General features: G+C 41.8%; 1 protein-coding gene across 5 annotated transcripts; it reads left to right on the top strand.

Annotated features, from left to right (window-relative positions):
- The first annotated feature begins 1,905 nt into the window (after nucleotides 1–1,905).
- Nucleotides 1,906–15,924, top strand: TMEM183A (transmembrane protein 183A). Of its 5 annotated transcripts, none has more exons than XM_019806179.2 (8): nucleotides 1,906–2,115; nucleotides 2,313–2,402; nucleotides 3,268–3,435; nucleotides 8,172–8,328; nucleotides 9,315–9,495; nucleotides 11,915–11,995; nucleotides 13,518–13,665; nucleotides 15,225–15,924. In XM_019806179.2, exons 1-8 carry the CDS (start codon nucleotides 2,007–2,009, stop codon nucleotides 15,317–15,319), a joined length of 1,029 nt encoding a protein of 342 aa, XP_019661738.1. In that variant the 5' UTR covers nucleotides 1,906–2,006; the 3' UTR covers nucleotides 15,320–15,924. The 5 variants fall into 5 exon arrangements, with proteins under 5 accessions (XP_019661738.1, XP_019661737.1, XP_034522955.1 ...); XM_019806178.2 differs by having other exon boundaries at nucleotides 1,907–2,115; nucleotides 8,169–8,328; XM_002925432.4 differs by having other exon boundaries at nucleotides 1,909–2,115; nucleotides 8,169–8,328; nucleotides 13,510–13,665.
- The last annotated feature ends 213 nt before the right edge of the window (nucleotides 15,925–16,137 follow it).

Below are 16,137 nucleotides of genomic sequence, written 5' to 3' on the forward strand. Positions count from 1 at the left end.
GGGAACACAGGCATGGGGAGTGGGAGAGGAAGAAGCAGGCTCCCAGCAGAGGAGCCTGATGTGGGGCTGGATCCCAGGACTCCAGGATCACGCCCTGAGCCGAAGGCAGACGCTTAACGACTGAGCCACCCAGGCACCCCGAGGACAAAGACTTTAGAACACTCTCCTTCCCTCTTCCTAATACTAGGTTAATAGCTAGATGCTACTTGCATTTAGATATAAAAGCTCTTTTAGTAATGTTTACAACTTGTCTTCCTAGAAAGAACCTGTATTTTGGATCTGGAAGCTAACAGTGGTATTAATTAAAAGTTGTTGCTTTTTAATAAAAAGTAGAATAAAAGACCTACAGGTGTTTTGTTCCACTAAAGTGGCCAAAGGACTTAACAGTCTGAGCGGCCTTACTTCTCATTCTTGAAAATTTGAAAAGTGAAATAAACAGTTTTGGTATTAGCACTTTTTTCACTCCAATGCATTAAAATAGGAGTGTATGCCATTGAAAATGGGAACATTTCAGTTAAAACCCTTAACTAACTGTTTGCAAGAGTGACAGCATTTTAATAGAATTTTTATCTTTTGCACTTTTGATTTCCTTCAAAGTTGTGATCCCTGTTTTCAGCAAAATGCCACATCAGCAGAAATCTACATGAACGGTGGCCTTACTAATTTTTTATTGATAACATTGTGAAATGAGAAGGCTCAGTGCATACCAGCTGCATTTAGAACTTGACAACAAACATGAATTAAGTATACATGGAAAAATTATTTGAAACAATTTTCTTTTAATTAAGTCTATAGGACCCTTGTTTTATGTTATGCCTTTAGATAAATTAAATCTGAATAGTTCACGGGTGCCTGGGTGGCTCAGTCTGTTAAGCGTCTGCCTTAAGCTCAGGGTCATGATCCCAGGGTCCTGGGATCGAGCCCCATGTCGGGCTCCCTGGTCAGTGGGGAGTCTGCTTCTCCCTCTCCCTCTGCCTGCTGCTCTGCCTGCTTGTGCTCTCTCTCTCTGTCAAATAAATAAATAAATAAAATATTTAAAAAATTTTTGAATAGCTCACAATTATAATCAATTATATTCAGCTTCAATTATAATTCCTAATTGATTCAAGCCTATTAGCACAATGTTAGTAAAAGGCCAGTGGTTTGGTCCTAATGAACTTTTATGTATTAGGTAATCACATTAAAAACAGGAGTCTCTTAAATATCTTAGAGTGGGTCCAGCAGGTTGGATGTCTGGCTTCTCAAGACCTGGATTAACATCTTCTGAGAGTTGCAAGGAAGTTAGAAGACAAAGAACGTTAACTCAGAACCCTAAATAGTTTCTTATTCGTACTAGCGCTACCAGTCTAGGGTCCTGCTCCCTCACAGTTCTGCAACCTTCACTCAGTGACTTTTTTCTCTCTCAAAACAAAGGAATGACAATTTTCTTTCCTCATCGATCCTTGGAGTATTCTGTTTGGAGGACCGTGGTACTTCGAAAAACTTTTAAGAACCCCTCCCTCCACTTTGAGAATTCAGAACTTTATAGCTTTTGTGTAAGGAATTAGAGTGAAGACTCTTACAGACTCATAATAGCAAGCACGAAAGCGACAACGTACGGACATTTGGGTGCTGAAGTGAACCTGGAGCGTGGACAGAGGCGACAACTAAAAAACCGTGGAGACCAGGGTGTAAACTCAGTTCTAGTCAACGCGGGCGTGCGTTCCACGTCTGAGACACCAATCACCTCACAAGAGGTGCAGCGAAATCCCACACTGCCAGAACAACAGCAACCCAGACACAGGCCGATCCCTACCGAACCCCGAGGCAGGTGATCCGTAGGCGCTGGGTGATGACGTACTCGGCAGCCCAGGCGGTGATTGGTTTCCGAATGGGGCGTCGGCTGCCAACGCGACGCGGGGCTCCAGCCTAAGTCCTCGCGAGAGCTGTGGACTCCGGTGCGGGATGGCCGCTGAGCCGGGCGGAGCTGGCGCGCGGCTCCCGGAGCCGGCTCTCCGGCCCAAGACATGGCCCGGGGGCCCGGCCTGGTAGGCAGGCCTCGCCCCGATACGGTCGCCATGCCCAAGAGAGGGAAGCGACTCAAGTTCCGGGCCCACGACGCCTGCTCTGGACGAGGTGGGCGAAGGGGCGGGGGCGTTGAAAGGGTGGTGGCGGCAGGGAGGGGGCTGGACAGCGCCGAGGCGAGCGCTCGCTTGCCTGTAACGGGAGGGCGCTGGGGCCGGGGACCTGCAGTGAGCAAGCAGGAGGTCTTGGTGTAGAGGACGCTGACCGAGAGAAGGCCTCCTCCTCTGAGGGTTGTTGCTGTATTTCAGTGACCGTGGCGGATTATGCCAACTCGGATCCGGCGGTCGTGAGGTCTGGACGGGTCAAGAAAGCCGTCGCCAATGCTGTGCAGCAGGAAGGTAGGCTGTCGACGAGTCTCTCAGGCCGGGAAGACAGAACTAGGTGTTTTATTTTCCTGGAACTCCGCCTCAGTGTTTTTCTTGCAAAATCCTTTGGGCATTTTTCCATAAACGTGTTTGCTGTCTTCATCGGTCCCTCATGTATTCGGAGGAGGGGACAGGGAGGATTAGCCAAGAACAGTAGCGCTTTCTATAGCAGAAATATTTTATTTCTGTCTTTGCATCCAAAAAAAAAAAATCTTTGCGTGCACTTCTGTAGGTTCCACTGCTTTCTTCTTGGTTATTCATGTTTTTCCTGTGGTTCAAATATATTCTCCACTTATTCTGCAGTTTGCTTCTTTGTGTAATAACCCTGAAGTATGCTTTTCCTTTTCTCATGCTTCTCTTACTTTCAGACCTTTTACTCACTTGTCCCTGAGACTTGTGCTTTTATGACACTGACTGTCTCCAGCTTAGGAACAGGGTCATTTTCTCTCAAACATTGCTCCTCAGAATTTATACAAATGAGAATAGCATTCACTTTTNGCATTTCCTTTTTTTTTTTTTTTTTTTTTTTTTTTTTTTAATCCTACAGGGTTTATAGTGGGAGAATAATGCTCTCCCTTTTTCTTCAGGTCTGAAGTTGACACTTTTAAGGAGTCAGTCTATGCAGCTTTGGGGTCAGTTTGCCCATTGCTTTCCAGTTTTTAGTATTTAAAATGCTAAAATTTCTTTCTTTCTAGTTCTCACCTTTCTTCTGCAGACTCTCTCACACTATTGCTTTTCCCCCCCTTTTTTCCCTCATCCTCATGGATGCTGATATCCTAAGTCATTTGTATTTCTGCATGGGACTTTGCCATCTCATTCTCCCCTTATTTTCTTCTAGTAAAATCTCTTTGTGGCTTGGAAGCCTCCCAGGTTCCTGCAGTGGAAGCTCTTTCTGGGGTTGGTGAGCCCTGTGACATCATTGACAGCAGTGACGAGATGGATGCCCAGGAGGAGAGCATCCGTGAGAGAACTGTCTCCAGAAAAAAGAAAAGCAAGAGACACAAAGGTATAGGGCTTGTTTGCTTTTGGATTAGTCCTGTCTGTGGTGGTAACTTGAAGCTATTCACTTTCTCAGTAGCGTAAGAGGTGATACCAGTGGAGAACCAGGGTTTGGATCTTAGTAGTGGGACAGGTTTAATATACCAGGGCTTTCTACTTGTGTCTAAATTTGAGAAGAAAGGAGATTGGTAAGAGTCAGTAGATTTCTGGAGCTGTAAACTCGACTATAGTAACCATCCTTTGAGAACATGTCATTGTTAGGTAAAAACCCATATGGTAGCATGAAAACAAACAGCCTTTGCATTTCTGGATTTCTGGACAGGTAAGGAATCAAAGATGTGACAAAAATATGTTTTCCCAGATATGTGGATTGTATCTAACCGGTTTCATTTCAACTGAAGTTAGGTATTACTATGGACTTTTAAGTGCTTTGCAGTTATTATTGTCTGCTCTATGTCTAGTAGATACTGTGGGAAATAGAAAAGTATGTGATTTTATACCTAATGGCAATAAAACTCACACAAATGAAACAAAAAATAAGCTAATAGTATGTAATGTGCCAAACCTTTATGCAGTGATTTGCTCTAGACTTAATGAATCAGACTTTGTTGGGGTAGCACCCAGAATAGCCATTCTTAAAGCTGAAGTGGTTCCAGTGATCAGCTAGAATTAGGGGAAGCTAATGGAATAAGTGATATGTGTATTTTTGATTTCAGATCTACCAGAACTTTTACCTGTACTTGAGAGTCAGATAAACAGATATTTGTACTTACTGAACTACATTGAAGTAATTGATAATTAATGAACTGCCATCATTTTGCAATTATGCCAGTTATTGTCAGCGATAACCATTCTTTTCCAGAAGGTCAAAATTAATATTGATGTTCCTCACACTTCTTTGTTCCTTAATCTCTTGCTTGAAATCTCTACTCATCATCAGCATGCTATTAGAAACTTATCTTGCTCTGTTTTGTTTTTGGGCACACTCCACAGAACAGCTTACAGACTTTTAAAACATCGTTATCGACATAAAATTCACTTTTTTAAAGTGTACAGTTCAGTGGTTTTAGTATGTTCACATGGTTGTGCAGGTACCCAACATGATCTAAGTTTACAACATTTCTGTCATCCCAGACCTATTAGCATTATTTCCTGTTCTCTCCTAACCCTCCCACTCCCCTGGCATACCCCTCTGACCATTAATTTACTTTCTGTTTCTATAGATTTGCCTGTTCTGGACATTTCATATAAATGGAATCACATAATATGTGGCCTTTTATGTCTAGCTTTTTTCACTTAGCATGTTTTCAAGTTCATTCATTTTGTAGGATATATCAGTCCTTCAGTTTTTTTCAGTTGGCTGTTTTGAATAATGCTGCTATGAACACTCTTGGACAAGTTTTTGCATGGACATATATTTTCATTTCTGTTGGGTAGTAGTGAAATTGCTGAATCACATGATATCTGTAGTTTAACTTTTTGAATAATGGCCAGTTTTCTTTTTTTTAAAAGATTTTATTTAGTTGAGAGAGAGAGAACACAAGAGAGCACAAGAGAGCACGAGCCAAGGGGAGGGGCAGAGGAAGAGGGAGAAGCAGACTCCCTGCTGAGCAGGGAGCCCAACAGGGGGCTCAATCCCAGGATCCTGGGATCATGACCTGAGCTGAAGGCAGATGCTTAACTAACTGAGTCACCCAGGTGCCCCGCCAATGTGTTTTTTGAGGTTTCCATTTTACATTCCACCAGCAGTGTATAAGAGTTGCAGTTTCTCTATATTCTTGCCAACACTTGTTATTGTCTGATTTTTTAAATCGTAGCCATCTTAGTAGATGTCAAGTGGTATCTTACGGTTTTGATTTGCATTTCTCTGATGGCTAATGATGTTGAGCATCTTTTTTGGGGGGGGCATCTTTTCACGTGTGCTTATTGCCCATTTGTATGTCTTCTTCAGCCAAATGTCTATTCAAATCCTTTGCCTGTTTTTTTTTTTTTTTAAAGATTTAATTTATTTGAGAGAGAGCGCAACAGAGAGCACAAGCTGGGGGAGGGGCGGGGGGGAGGGAGAAGCAGACTCCTCGCTGAGCAGGTAGCCTCATGTGGGACTTGATCCCAGGACTCCGAGATCATGACCTGAGCCAAAGGAGGGTGCTTAACTGACTAAGCCACCCAGGCTCCCTCCTTTTTATTGCTGAGCTGTGAGAATTCTTTGTATATTCAGGATACTAGTCACTTACCAGATGTATGATTTGTGGCTTACAGACTTAACTTTAATTCATCTTTTAGTTGTTTGCTCTGCTTTACTCCCATTAGGTTCCTTTATTCTAGTCAGACTGGTCTTTTTTTCCCCTTCTTTCTTTCAGCTTCTTTTTAATGAAACAAATACAGAAGAGAGAATAGTATAAGGAATCCCATCTAGCATTAACTCTTAATAAACTCATGGCCATTTTTGTTTCAGCCACTATTCCCCCACTCCAACATACACACTATGCATTATTCTGAAATAATTTCCAGGTACCCTATTATTATCTCTAAATGTTTTGGTAGTTCCGTCCAAAAGACAAATACTTTTTAACAAAAAAAAGTTAATCAGGTTTAAAAAAATTTACAGTAATTTCTTGATAGCATCAAAATCCTGTTAGACTTGTCTCTTTATTACCATCACATGTATTTTGTTTTCTAAGTATCTGGGCTTCCTGTTAGCTGTTTATTTCACTTGGAATACCCTTAACCTATACCTATCAAAGTTCTTTCCGTCCTTCATGGCTTATCTCCGTGGAGCTTACTTTTACTGATTCCATTTCCTACGTTCTGAAATTTCTTAATAATGTTGTTTAAAACAATGACAATTATTCCTCATCAGTAATTACTGGGTTTTGTCACTAAAGACAGAACTTTTTTTTTAAAGATTTTATTTCTTTATTTGACAGAGAGAGAGAGAGAGAGAGACAGCCAGCAATAGAGGGTATACAAGCAGGGGGAGTGGGAGAGGAAGAAGCAGGCTCCCAGCGGAGGAGGGAGCCCGATGTGGGGCTCTATCCCAGGACCCTGGGACCACGCCCTGAGCCGAAGGCAGACACCCAACGACTGAGCCACTCAGGCGCCCCAGACAGAACATTTTTTAATAGCACCCTGCTTTGTAAAAGTCCTGATGGGTCTCAGTGGGAGAAATCCTGACAGTCATTTACCTTCTCCTTCAGTGAGAGACTTAACATGGGAGATGATGGGGCTCAAACATGATAGGACTAAGCCTTCAGTGGTCACTGGAGATTACAGGGAAGATTAGGAACCAGAAAAGAGGATGTTGGTTTAGAGGTAGTGGTCTCTGTTACGAAGAACCCAATACAATAACCTGACTGAGTCGTACTGCTGCAGGAAGCAGTTTGCTCAAAAAGTAGAGGCAGCTTTGCGAGGTTGTGTAGGGTCTTTTCACCCAGGAAACAGAAAGAAAGCTGATTTTTGCATAGTTCTGTGACCAGGTCTGAATTACAGGTTGGGAGTGGGGTTTGCCCAGATGCAAGTGTCTTTTTTTTTTTTTTTAATTTTTTAAAAAGATTTTATTTGTTTATTTGACAGAGTAAATATAGGTAGGGGGAGTGGCAGGCAGAGGAAGAGAGAGAAGCAGGCTCCCCTCTGAGCAGGGAACCAACACGAGACTCAATCCCAGGATCCTGGGATCATGACCTGAGGTGAAGGCAGACATTTAACCGACTGAGCCACCCAGGCCCCAGATGCAAGTGTCTTTATGGGGTGTGAGTTTTTACTTGGACCTGAGACACCTAGTGGACTTCAGGGTCAAGCGAATGAACCCTAACGAAGTCTGTAGGAGGAGGAGGTGGGGATACATTGTCACAGGGCATCTTTCAGTACTGAACGCCCGTGGCTGGGATCATAGGTCAAACTGGCAATGAAATGAGGAACTAGAAGGAAAGAAATGTCTACAGGCATTTATTGAGTAATGAAAATATACCGTAACTTACCGGGTGTTTTATTGAGTTTGCACTTTGAGGTTTCCTCATACCTTCTTAAAATCAGTTGTTTTAAATGACTGAACTGAAGAAAATGTTTGGTGGAAGGGGACCATGAGGGAAATCAGGGGCAGAGTTTACAGTGCGAAGCTAGAATTTGGAGTAGAAACCTTGGTCTGAGTGCCTGGGTAGCTTGGTCGGTTAAGTGTCTACCTTTGGCTCAGGTCATGATCCCAGGGTTCTGGAATCAAGCCCCACGTTGGGCTCCCTACTTATTGGAGAGCCTCCTTCTCCCTCTGCCTGCTGCTCTGCTTGCTTGTGTTCTTGTTCTCTCTCTCTCTCTCAAATAAATAAATAAAATCTTTAAAAAAAAAAAAAAGAACCTGGGTCTGTTTACTTTAATTAGTGGCAAGATTATGTCTTCTTATTAGTAAAATGGGCACAGTAATATTTTCCTTTTTTCTGTTGAATTATTAGAATGGAATGATAATACTGTGTGCAAAACTTTGAAAAACTTTGAAAACTTGAAAATACTATGTGAATAGTTCTTGAAGAATGGCCTTAAGAATGAGACCCAGTCACTTGGGCAACAGGAAGCAAAGGTTTCCAGCAGCTAGAACAAGCAGGAAATGATGAGTCTGAGAGGCTTTGTTGGACTATTTAAAGCTGTTTTCTTAATGGTGCAAGCCCTGGGAGAATTGAAATGATTGGGGATCTTTAGATATGTACATAATCGAAGGTCAAAGGTTATAGTTCTTTTTTTTTTCTGTTTCAGAAGACTTGGACGTTGCTGGAGGAGAAGAGTATCCCATGGATATTTGGCTATTGCTGGCCTCCTATATCCGTCCTGAGGACATTGTGAATTTTTCCCTGATTTGTAAGAATGCCTGGACTGTCACTTGCACTGCTGCCTTTTGGACCAGGTTGTACCGAAGGTGCGACCACAGAGACTCACTCTGTTATCTGTGTAGCTGATTTCATTGCTGTTTGTGATTTGGAGCTACTCCCTGGATGGTGACCTCTTTTCATTTTCTCTACTCCATGCATGGGCATGAACCTAGCTTTGGACTCCTTGAGCCCCTCTCTAATTTAAGTTTGGTATTATTAATTTGTCCAGGTAATTGTCTTCCCTATGGTTGCCCCTCCCCCCATCCAGTATCCACTTTCAGCAAAAAGTTGTGCTTCAGGTCTTAAAAAGAACTGTGTTTGACTTGTCTTCAGACGTTTATCTTAGCTAGAATTTTCAAAAGCTGCCTATCTACTTATCTTTCTAACTGGATTAGGTGTTTCTTAGTTGGGTAGTTATCTTGATGTATCGTAGGGTTTTTGTACTCATGTTGCCCTATATATAGTTGTAGTGGTGAGGAGGGAGTAAATGATGGGATTAGTAAGACAGCTAGCTTTTGGTACCGGGTGCAGAAGTGTAATGAAGATTATAAACTGTCAGGATGTTGTAGGAAGGGATATTGAAGTGGAAGGGTGTAGGGAACTTGCTGAGACCCGTGGTGGCTCTTCAGTACACACTCCTTTTGAGCAACTGAAGTATACTGTACTGGTGTCAAGTCCCAGACTTGCCATTTTTTAGAGTCAAATGGGATTTAAAATTTTAACATGAATGGAGTGCAGGATTATAAGGTGTATGTGAATTGGGTTTTGCATGGCAAAGAAGCAAAAGCAGCAGAGAAATGAAGGAGGTGGTGATTTATGTGTGTGTGTTTGAGAGAGAGAGAGAGAGAACACTGGGGACAAGCTAACTACTGGGGGGGAGGGGAGAGAGAACACTGGGGACAAGCTAACTACTGGCCAGTAGAATAGTGTAATAGTATAATTAAGTTCATACAGAGACCAGGAGTCCTAGGAGACTGAGGTAGAGCAGGAGAGACAGGTCACTTATTGGTAGGAGTAATGTGTCCTGTTTCAGGCACTACACGCTGGATGCCTCTCTGCCTTTGCGCCTGCGACCAGAGTCAATGGAGAAGCTGCGCTGTCTCCGGGCATGTGTGATCCGATCTCTATACCATATGTATGAGCCGTTTGCTGCTCGAATCTCCAAGAATCCAGCCATTCCAGAAAGCACTCCCAGCACATTAAAGAATTCCAAAGTAAGTGAGAATTATTGTTGGGGCCTAACTAATGGACTCTTACATGGTGGGCCTGTTAATATGGCTTGTCTCCGGCTTCCTTGATGCGGAGGGCTAGGGCTGTCAATCCCGGGCTGCCAGGGGGCTAACGTAAACTTTCAGGGTTTCAGTTCTCTAAGGCATTCCTGCTCTGCTGGGCTGGCTTCTCTTCTCTTTACCTTAAAGCTTTCTTGTGCTTTTAGCATATTCTTTATTCTCTTTAATTTATTCTCATGCCTTGTACGTTGGACCACTTTAGATGATTTTGATGGTTTGGGTTAGGAAGAGCACAACTCAAACGGTAGATGTAAACCATAGTTCTTACAAGATGCTGTAAATCATGATGCAAAGATATAACATGAACACCTTAGTAATGTGACCTTGATACCTGGGATTCTTCTTTCTTGTTGACCTCTTTAAAAGATTTTGGTGTAGACTTTAACATAGGCTGAGGGCCCACTATGGCCAAACTCTGGGCTCGGTCATTTCAGAGACTATAAGGTACTCCCACTCACAGATTTTAGCTCTCTAAAATTCTTCCTGTGTCCTGGGCTATTTCTTATATCTTGGGATTTCCCCAGTAGTTTATATTCATACATTGTATTTAAGTGTTTGGCATTCTTCTGATTTGTAAATAGGTCTGTTAGCCTTTGGTCCTTTCTCTCCTTTTCTCCATAATGAAATATCCACTGAGCTCACCTTTGCCAAGCTAGACTGGTACAACAGATATGATTACTTAGGCAAGTTGATGTCTCAGCCTATTTCTCCTTCAACTAATACCATTGTCTGAATTTTGTATCTTTTGAGTTAGAGGGTAATTTTTATTACTCCATTCCTACCCCAAATCTGGTGTTCTGTAGTATTTTCTATTCTATTTTGTTTTTGTGTTTTGGATGTTCTGTAATGATTCTTCTCCCCTATTTTAGCTCCAGTGTGATAATATTCTACCTGATACATATTGATTGAAAGGGTACTGTTGGCTTCAAGACTATCAGGGTTCCTTTGAGGGTTGCAAACTGAGATGGTCAGGGCCTTGGGCTGAGCTCAATTTAATATCACACTAGCTGGTGGCTTTAGGGCGGAGTTGAATGTGGGGCGAGTAGAATTTCACCCAGCAGCTGCTTCTCCTAGTAATATGAGTGGACAGTGTATCATCTCACATTTGCAGTTTCCCTCCTCCAGAAATATTTGATAGTATCAGACCAACTCTGAGGAGGTGGGGGTCATCCCACAGCTAACCATGCTGGGTGTGAATCAGTTGCTGGGAGTAGAGCAGCATTGGGCAAACTCCTCATGCTTGACGCATCCTAGCGGCTCCAGTGCACAATGCAAGTGCTACTGCCTAAATCGAAAATACCTGTGTCTTCATATTCTTGTCACCGTATACTAATTTTTTTGAAGTAGATTATAAAAAGCCAAGGTGATGATAACTAAGGTCTTAATCCAGACAGTAAGCCCAGGCCACCTGGCTGCTGCTTTGGTGCCTTGTTGTTAGAGATCTCCGAAGAGGATATGGGACCTGCAGTGACAGGTGTCCCATGCATGGCCTTGCCACTTGTATAACCACAATCTCGCATGGCATTCAGGGAGTTGGCAGCATGCCTAAAGGAAGTTGTCCCAGGTTCTTGGACTCCAGCTTTTCGTATTTGATTCTCCCTCTCTCTCTTTTCAATAGCATAGCTTGTATGGGACACTGGAGCCGCTGTGATGGCAGCAGAAGTATTTGCCCCTTAAAGCCAAGCCCATTATTTTTGATGGAACAGCAGGACGTACAGGGCATGTCTGAAGGGCAGGACAGCTGGCACGGCGGACGACCCACCCCTTATCCCCTGGGAGGTACTTAACTTCTTGTGTTAACCTAGCTGTAGCCTGACTTTCATGGAGGGGCTTACTGTAGACTGAATTCAGCCCAGCTCTGTCATTTTCACACCGGCTCTCTGCTCCCAGAAGGTCCTGAGTGGCTTGTACCTATTCCAGGACAGCCATCTCTGCCAGCCTTATGGCTTTGTTATCATCTTGCTGGTGGCTACTGGCTGCCCTTATATTTTCATATAGAGGAGTGGCTTGCTGACTCAGAGAATGTCCCAGTCTCTAGAGACCATGTGTCTGTCTTTAAAGATGAGAACAGTGGGGGTTGCCCTCAACAGCATCTGAGGTTGACTTATATCGGTCCCTCTTCTCTTTACTGAATAGCCCTGGGACTGTCTCTTTTCATGTTGCACCAGTGTCAAATTGGGGGGGTCTCTATCTGTGCCGAAGTGAAATCTCAGCATTGGGACTGTGGCTGGCCTTGGAGCTGTCAGGTTTTTGCTGATTATTTTCTGTTACCTTATTTTCATTTTTTCCTTTTCTATTGTTTATTTATTTATTTTTGGTTTATTTTGTTTTTATTTTCTTACAGTGCTTACTTTTCTGGTGCAGAAAGATTGTTGGGAACAGACAGGAACCAATGTGGGAATTCAACTTTAAGTTCAAAAAACAGGTATGTAGTCATATCTTCTCTTAGTTTTTTAGGTAGTATGTTGTTCTAATAAATTTCACTAGGCATAAAATTGCCTTTTTAAAATCAAATAGTACACATCAAAATTTACAATAATGCCATGAAACGAAAAGGTAGAAGGAACTATTCTGTATGAAAGAGACACAGCAGTATAATAGCTGAATGAGTGGGTACTGGATCAGGGAACAAAGGGCGTAAAAGACACTTGGGACAATTCAAGAGATTTGAGTATGCCGTAAGTGTTAGATGACATGAAATTATTGTTAATTTCTCAGGTGTGGTAATGATACTGTGGTTGTATGTATGTGTCTTTATTCATGCTGAATAAGGGTGGAGCTTCAGTGCTCCTTTCAGATGGCTTTGCCCCCTCCACCATTTTATACGCAAAATGAGAGGTGGGAGGAGAGGAAGCGGATATGGTGAAATATCTAGCGGTAGAGGATATACAGGAGTTTATTGCACTATTTTATTAACTTTCTGTATAGTTGAAGACTTTCTAAAGGTGGGAAAAAGGGGAAAACTTACTATAACAATGTACTGAGGTTATTTGCCTATATTTTTTTTGTTTTTCAAAGCAGCCAACCATAATTTATATGCTTTTATACCTGAGGCCATTTGGGGAAGTCATGAGGAAAGGGACTGCCGCCAGGAGGCTATTTATAAGAAGAATAGATAGTATTCTACTCTGTTTCTGCGTTTTGCTTGGACTGTACCTAAGATCTTGGCCGCAGTGAAGATCTACTTTGCTTGCCTTTACTTTTTATCAGCAGCTCATTTCTTCCTTCTCTCTCCCCTTAGTATCTCACTAGGGAGACATATTACAAATAGGATTAGTTATCCCTCACTTGATGGCCAGCGAGTTACAGATAAGTTTGTAATGAAAGGAAATCATATTTTTCCATTGATTTTTCATAAACATGGTTTTAGGGAATAATTTTGGTTTCTAGTCATTTGATTTTAATGTCTTCAATGTCTTCAGCTGTGATACCCATGAGATGCTGGTGGTAAGTCCACCATAGGACCTTTCTGGGAAGGGGCTGCAGGGCAGTCTCAGCAGTGTTCAAGCCGAGAGTGGAATTAACTGCAGGAAGGTGAACGCTCAGATTTCCTTCAGTTCTGAGAGTTGTGGTTTTTTTATTTACGGTGCCTAGAATTAGATGGCCCCTTCTGCTTCTGTCCCTTTTGTGCAGCAGATGTTCTTTGGAGTTCGACGAGTCACGAGGAGTTTGCGATCTTTCAGACCTTGGAGAGCCTCTGATAGAACAATAAGTTTCCATTTCTTGCCAGATGGCAGGAAATACCATCTAAATGAAGCATATACCCACTGCCACATTGCTAATCCAAATGTGTTTCCTCTTTTTTCAAAGGGCAGATTTTCCTTGATCCGTATAGAAACCAATATGTATATAAGGAGAACCATAGGATTTTCACTGGTGGAGTCTTAGAGCCATCAACATTTCCTCTAAGCCATTCGAGTAATTCTCAGTTCTCTTCAGTCCCCTAGATTAAAGAGCAAGTGTGTGGGAGGGTTGCAGCCTCCCATTCAGTACGAAGATGTTCATACCAACCCAGACCAGGACTGCTGCCTACTGCAGGTCACCACCCTCAATTTCATCTTTATTCCAATTGTCATGGGAATGATATTTACCCTGGTAAGTGGAGACAGAACGTCATCCTTAGCTCTTTCGTAGACTCTCACTATACCTAGGTTTTGAAAGAAATTTGTAAATTTAACCATTGAGGAAGAAGAAATCTTTGAAGAATAATTTTTTTAAAAAGTCTGAAAGCAGACTTGTTTATTAGAAATGGAGTTAATTATATCTGAGAATATTTTATCTCTGTTTCCTTCTTATAGTAAAGGGAATGTTTTTGCTATTTTCTGTGTAGTGATCATTAATATTTGAGAAACATTATCCTTTCAGGGATAATAATGAGACATATATGAGCACTGTATGTCAGGACCTTGAAGCTTGCTTGTGGTATCATAAATGGAATACTAAAATGTAGGGTGACCAGCTCTGTCCCTTATGTGATGATGACTGTTCAAGCCTTAGCTAAGAATTAGATTAGTAAATAACAGATATGTCTCTGGCATATCTTCCAGGTTTTTAAAATTTTTAACTGGATTGAGAATTTGAGAGTTTATGCAGTTTATCTTCTCTGTCCTTTAGGCTTATGTTCAGAGCTATGTGGGGTTCCCTCCTCTGCACTGAAAATAGCTTTGTTCATTTTCTTTCTTTCTTTCTTTCTTTCTTTCTTTCTTTCTTTCTTTCTTTCTTTCTTTCTTTCTCTCTTTCTCTCTTTCTCTCTTTCTCNTTCTTTCTTTCTCTCTTTCTTTCTTTCCTTATATATTTATGAGAGAGTGGGAGAGAGAGAACAAGAGCTGAGGTGGGGGGTGCAGAGGGAGAGGGAGAAGCAGACTCCCCACTGAGCAGGGAGCCCCACACAGGGCTCAATCATGGGACTCCAGGATCATGAACTAAGCTGAAGGCAGATCCTTAACTGACTGAGCCACCCAGGTGCCTAGCTTTATTCTTTTTTTAATGGTAAAATAAATAATGCATACTTCATGGAAAGAATTTAAATAATACATAAATACATGGAAAAAGTAAAGGTGATCTAGACTTTTACTGGCCTATAACTATTAACCTTTTGGGAACTGTTCTTTAATGTATCTGTTATTACATACTTGTATACACCCACTCTCTTAAATAATTTTGTTTAATTGAGATTATATCATATATGCTGTTTTGGTTTTTAGGCACCTCTCCGCTCCCTCTAGGTTAAGTCACATTAGTGACCTATTTATATACTCATATTCCATGTATTTCATATTCACACAATTCCGTTCCGACTAGCATATACATAAACAGATTTAGAGATTTTGTGGTTTATTTTACCAAAAATGTGATCAGATGTATGTTTCATGCATCTTGTTTGACTTGCTCAACAATATCTCATCAGAACCCCTTCAAGTCATTTCGTGTAGTTCTAACCCAGTTTTTAAAAATTGGCTTCAGTGCTAGTCTATGTGCATATATCCTAATTTATTCAGCCATTTGAGAGGCTTTCTTTAGCATAGTTTAAATATGAAGAATTTCATTTCGTGGCCTAGCCAGTGTAAATTTTGTCTAGACTGTCTTATTTCAGAGTGAGCCGTGGGAAAACAAGGTTGTTTAATTTGGGTACTGAATTTGCTTTTCTCTCCTAGTTTACTATCAATGTGAGCACGGACATGCGGCATCATCGTGTGAGACTGGTGTTCCAAGATTCTCCTGTCCGTGGTGGTCGGAAACTGCGCAGTGAACAGGGTGTGCAAGTCATCCTGGACCCAGTGCACAGCGTTCGACTCTTTGACTGGTGGCATCCTCAGTATCCATTCTCCCTGAGAGCATAGTTACTGCTTCCTGTCCCTGAGGACAGCCCTGAGCTAGGCCAGTCCATTAGTAATCAGATTCCAGTTTGGAAGGGGTGTCTGGATTGTATATCTGGTTTGTAATGCACATGCCCTTGTGGCTCCCAGGGCTCCTGTTAGGGGAAGGAGAAGGATTGAATCAAGAGGAAAAACAACTATGATTTATAAACCTATTTTAATGTAAAAATTTGCATTTGAAAGGAGAAACCTGGCCCTATTTTCTGTGTTAAACCCCATTTGGTGCTATTGAGTTTGTTCTTTATTCTTTTATCCCAGCAAAAATGGATGATCTTGCTCTAGGGAAAAATTAAACTCATCCATCTCCAAACAAGGAAGTTTCAGCATTCCCTTGTGATCAGAGAGGAGCCTTTGAGGCCTGAAATTGTTGCTACTGTTGCTTCCCATTAAGCTGCCCCTCAAATTCAAGTGAATATTTTCTCTTCTCCCTTTACCCTTCTCCAGAAATAAAGCAGGTGACAGGGTTTTCAGAATCGTACAAGATTGACTTGTGTATCTTTCTTTGAAAATAATTTTTGGATATTGCGTAAATATTCTTTTGCCGATTTTGGATTTTAGGTTTTTTTTTTTTTGCATGAGGCTTGGTAGTGGTGATGATGACTTTGTGCCCTTGGTACTATACTGGGAACTTTACATAATATCTCTAATTCTCATGATCCTGCAAGGTAGGTGATATTGTTCCCATTCTGTA

Source organism: Ailuropoda melanoleuca, chromosome 8 (genome assembly GCF_002007445.2).
Source record: "Ailuropoda melanoleuca isolate Jingjing chromosome 8, ASM200744v2, whole genome shotgun sequence".
NCBI lineage: Eukaryota > Metazoa > Chordata > Mammalia > Carnivora > Ursidae > Ailuropoda > Ailuropoda melanoleuca.